The sequence below is a fragment of the Nannospalax galili genome, unplaced genomic scaffold (genome assembly GCF_000622305.1).
Source record: "Nannospalax galili isolate Female #2095 unplaced genomic scaffold, S.galili_v1.0 scaffold1659, whole genome shotgun sequence".
Lineage (NCBI taxonomy): Eukaryota > Metazoa > Chordata > Mammalia > Rodentia > Spalacidae > Nannospalax > Nannospalax galili.
Window position 1 is genome coordinate 69,158 of NW_008342925.1, and position 5,114 is coordinate 74,271.

General features: G+C 50.4%; 1 protein-coding gene across 1 annotated transcript in view; it reads left to right on the forward strand.

Annotated features, from left to right (window-relative positions):
- Naaladl1 (N-acetylated alpha-linked acidic dipeptidase like 1) overlaps nt 1-5,114 on the forward strand; it is a 19,190-nt gene that overhangs the window by 6,274 nt on the left and 7,802 nt on the right. The window contains exons 5-8 of the mRNA XM_008838887.1: nt 788-1,071; nt 1,152-1,256; nt 1,806-1,891; nt 2,034-2,153. Coding sequence (XP_008837109.1) covers nt 788-1,071; nt 1,152-1,256; nt 1,806-1,891; nt 2,034-2,153 — 595 coding nt within the window. The remainder of the gene's footprint in view (nt 1-787; nt 1,072-1,151; nt 1,257-1,805; nt 1,892-2,033; nt 2,154-5,114) is intronic.

A 5,114-nucleotide genomic window follows, 5' to 3' on the forward strand; every position in this document is an offset into this window, starting at 1 on the left:
AACGCATTATATACACATCACTTTTCCTTCATACATTGATGGACACAGGCTGTTTCACATTTTGATTGTGGAGAATAATGTTGGTTTGAACACGGCTATATTTAAGTACACCTTTTTTGTTGTTGGGGCTCACTCTATAGCTCAAGTTAGCCTCAAACTCTCAACAGTCCTGTCTCATCCTACTGAGTGTTGGGATTACAGATAGGTTTTGCGGAGGCCCACCTATCCCCCTAGCTTCTTGTTTTTGTGGTCAACCTTAATGGTGCTCAGCACAAAGGGCCTCCACCAACTCAACATATGTTGGCTCATCACAGCTGGAGGCAAACACACAGAGATGGGCTTGGCACTTGTTCAAGGCTTTGGCAGCTTCGAAAATTCCACGTGCACGCCATCATGGATGAGGGCAGTCTTCGGCACCTTGTGTAAAGCAGTGTTAACATCCATTACACCTCTAGCAGCAATTCCTCCTTGGCCGTGGTGGTGGATTACAAGTGGAGCCAAATCCTGAATACACCCTCTGGGTGATCCTTTGGCAGCAGGGGAAAAGCACATCTGTTCTTTTATATAGCTGCATAGTATTCCATCACAGGACATCCCTGTTTATTCACCCAGACTTCCCTAACAGTATTATGCTGGCCATAGTGGGTCTACCATAAATGTCTTGGGCCAATATCATCTTGCTCATGGAGGACAGAACAATTCTGGCTATGGAAGAGAAGTAGAGGAGGAGGGATAGGATGTGCCTGTCCCCATCTGTTACTTACACAGCCTCCTCTGCCCCCTGTAGGCCATTAATGCTGCCAAACACGGAGTGATCGGAGTGCTGGTGTACACGGATCCTGGTGACATCAATGATGGGAAAAGCTTGCCCAATGAGACCTTCCCTAATTCCTGGGGCCTACCTCCTTCTGGCGTGGAGCGAGGTTCCTACGATGAGTATTTTGGGGATCCCCTGACTCCCTACTTCCCAGCCCACCCCTCTTCCTTCCGCCTGGACCAGAACAACACCCCTGGATTTCCCCCAATTCCTGCCCAGCCCATTGGCTTTGAGGACGCCAAAGACCTGCTCTGGTGAGTGCCTGTCCCAACTGTCTCCAGGCATCTGTGAACGCCAAACTCACCCTCACAGGCATTCTCTCTCTCTTCCACAGTAACCTCAATGGAACCTCTGCCCCACAGTCCTGGCAGGGAGGGCTGGGCTGCGACTACAAGCTGGGGCCTGGCTTCCAGCCGGCTGGAAGCTTCCCAGAAAACAGGTGAGGCAGGGCCCTCCTTCCTGTCTTCTCTTCCCTCCACCTCAAGGCCTGCCCCTCTTCCCTCTCCCAGTCTCTCACCTGACTCTTAGATGCCTGCTTGTTCTTTGGGGGATGCTCATGAAATAGCTGTGACCCATCAGATCCAGTGGGGTTTTCCTGCCCCTCCTACCTGCTTCCCACCCCAACCACTCCCTGCGAGCCTGGGTCACTCCTGGCCAGTGTCTGCTTCCCCACCTACAGCATCCCTGGTCACCAGATGTCCCCTCTTTCCAGGCTCTTATCTCTTACAACTGTTCTCTTCCTAGAGGTCAGTTCACTCAAGAGAGGACAGTCCCTACAGTCTCTGTCTGAATGCCTCTGTCAGTCTGTGAACACTGCAGAACAGAGTACAGAGCTGAGTTCAGAGCTGGGCACTCTGTGGTCCAGAAAAATGGTTACTAAGTGACTGAGGCTTCTAACCAAAAAAGCACTCCTGCATTTGATAGTGGGACAAGAAAGGACTAAAGCTCTCACCATAGCCTTCACTCTCCCCTCTCCACTACCTCCCAGTCAGGTGAAAGTGAATGTCTACAACAGCTTGGTGCTGAGGAACTCCTCCAACGTCCTGGGGATCATCCACGGGGCCGTGGAGCCTGGTGAGCCTGTTTATACTGCGGTACCAGCCCTACCATGCCAGGCCTGCCACACCCCTTCCAGTCCCCCCTGGCTGCAACCCAGCCTTCCCTCCACCCTCTTGTTGCCCCCTCTCTGCCCCTCTGACTTTGCTCCTCTCACCAGATCGCTATGTGATCTATGGAAACCATCGGGACAGCTGGGTGCATGGGGCAGTGGACCCCAGTAGTGGCACCTCAGTCCTCTTGGAGATCTCCCGTGTCCTGGGGACCCTGCTGAAGAAGGGTGAGGCCACTCTCCTCCCTGGTCATCTAGAAGCCCCAGGATCATCTCTAGTCCATTCCTGTTCCTTCTGATTCCAGAGCCCACCTGAGCCAGGCTGCTGAGGACCCTGGAGGCAGAGATGCCCAGGTCCCAGACCTGGCCTCAGGAGCCCAGGGGCTCAGTCAGGGTCAGGCTGTTGATTCATGCAGAGCAGTCTCCAGGGGCCTCTTGTGTTCCTGGGTGGAGTCAGGCCCCAGGGGCTGTGAGCACAGTCAGCCCAGGCTCTGCCCACTGGGTGCCATACCTTCTGAGGTAGGTCTGTCTGTGTGGGTGACTCTCTAACCCATGAGCACCTCATACAAAGGGTGGCAGATCCTCAGGGATGGTGAAGGTGGGGTGGACAGTCATGAGGTCAGGCAGCCCAGTTCTGGCTTTGGAGCTTGGTCCATGGATCATGGCAGGTGAGGAAGGATTTTAATCAGGATCCTGACACAGGCTAGTACCAGTTTAAGCTTTCCTGTAGGCAGTGAGGAGGGGAAAGGTTGTGTGGAGGGATCAACACGGATGTCTTCCTCAGGAGTGAAGGTGGTGTGGGGCCTGCCCCAGGTTGGGGACAGTGCGGAGGAGAGGGTCTACTGGCCTGGGGTCTGTGGACTACCAAGGGAAGGGAGACGATGAGGGGATGACTCTGGTCTGAATAACGGTGCCTTTTTTTTTGGTCTTTTTTGAGACAGGGTCTCCCTGTAGCCCCAGGTGGCCTGGAACTTACTATGTAGACCAGGCTGGCCTTGAACTCACAGAGATCCGCCTTCCTCTGCCTCCCAAGTGCTGGGATTAAAGGAACGATGCCTATTTTTAAAGATTTAATTTATTTATGGGGGCAGGGACATAGGCCATGGCTTGTGTGCAGAGATCAGAGGATAATTCTTGGGAGTCAGTTGTCTCCACCACATAGGTCTCAGGGACTGAACTCAGATCTTCAAGCTTGGTGGCAAGGGCCTTTACCTGCTGAGCTACCTTGGTGGCCATTTATTTCTAATATGTTTATTATTTATCTAGACAGGATCTCATATAACCCAAGAGTCTCCAACTCTTTTTTTATTATTTTTATTTTATGTGCATGAATATATTTTCTACATGTGTGTAAGTGCACCTGTGTCATGCAGTGCCCACAAAGGTCAGAAGAAGGCCTCAGATCCCCTGGAACTGGAGTTACGTGATGGTTGTTAACCACCATGTGGGTGCTGGGATTCAAACCCAAGTCCTCTGTGAGAGCAATCAGTGCTCTTACCCACTGAACCATCTCTCCAGCCCTGAGTCCCCAACTCTTGCTCTCCTTCCACATCTTGGTTTGAGGTGGTGCCATTTATGAAAAACAAGAGGCGGCCAGGGGACAGATCTGGGGGAAGAAGTGAATTTGTTGGTGCTGGGGCTCCACAAAACAGTGCTAGGGCTGTGGCTCAGTTGGCACAAGGCTTGTCTCACATTCACACATCCCTGGGTTTGATCCCCAGCCCTACATAACCAGGTGGTACACACTTGTAATCCCAGCATTCAGAAGTTCAAGGTCATCATCAGCTACATAGTGAGTCAGAGGTTAGCCTGGGGCACATGAGACCCTGCCTCAAAAAAGGAAGGAAGGAAGGAAGAAGGGCAGGAAGGAAGGAGAAAAAAACAAATATGCTTAACAAAATTTAAGAATTTTTACCATATTAAAGTTTTTTTAAGTTTTTGATTTATTTTTATTTTATGTATATGTGTGTTTTGCCTCCATGTATGTAAATACACCCATGTTGTGCAGAGCCCGAGGAGGATAGATGAGGGCTTTAGATCCCCTGGAACTGGAGTTACAGATGGTTGTTAGCCACCATGTGGGTGCTGGGATTCAAACATTTGCAGCCAGTACTCTTAACCACTGAGCCATCTCTCCAGCCGCTGCATTTTAAAGTTTTAAGTGGTTAATTCAGTAGTATTACATGTGGGTGAAGCTTACCCCCATCCATTTCCAGAACTGTTGGAACTCCCCTGACATCACCAGGCGATAACCATGTAATTTGAGTCCATGGCAACTTAACTTTCATCACACAAAAAAATCCCAAGACCTTAAGCATCATCCATCTCCCTTCCATGTGATTGATATAGCAAAGTGCATCTTTATGTATTGTGCACCTTGTCACCAAGTGATCTTGAGGAGCCCAGGAGACACCCAGAAGTTGAAGGTACCAGTTTCCAGGCTGGAAAAAATACCTAAGAGTTGGGCATGGTGGTGCATGGATTTAATCCCAGCACTCAAGAGGCAGAGGCAGGCAGATTTCTGTGAGATGGAGGCCAGCCTGGTCTACATAGTGTTCCCTCAAATCTGAGGCTATATGAAACCGGAGGGAGGGAGGGAGGGAGGGAGGGAGGAAGGGAGGGAGGGATGAACCGAGAAGTTGATGGCAAAGATGGGAAGTCAAACTCCAGGTGTCCCTAAACTCAGCTGAGGGGGGCAAGTGACAAGCCAGGGGGAGAGGCTGTGCTTCTGACTGCGCCCTGGGGTAGTACAGAAATATCTCTCTTGTTTGTTTTGTTTTCTTGAGCAAGGTCTTGTCTTGCTATGTAGCCCAGGCTGGCCTGTAACTCATGATCCTGCTGCCTCAGCCTCTCAAGAGCTGAGATTACAGGTGTGCAACACTATGCCTGGCTCTGTCTTTGTTTTTTGAGACAGCATCTCGCTATGTAGCCCAGGCTGGCCTTGAACTCCTGGGCTCAAACAATCTTCTTTCTTGAGCCTCCTGAGTAGTTGGAGCATATTTTTTTATTTATTAAAATATTTTATTTATTATTTTTATTTTATGTGTATGAGTGTATTGCCTGCATGTATGTGAGTGCATCCGTGTCATACAGTGGCGCAGAGGTCAGAAGAGAGCTTCAGATTCCCCTGGAACTGGAGTTAAAGATGGTTCGTAGCCACCATGTGGGTGCTGGGAATCGAACCCGGGT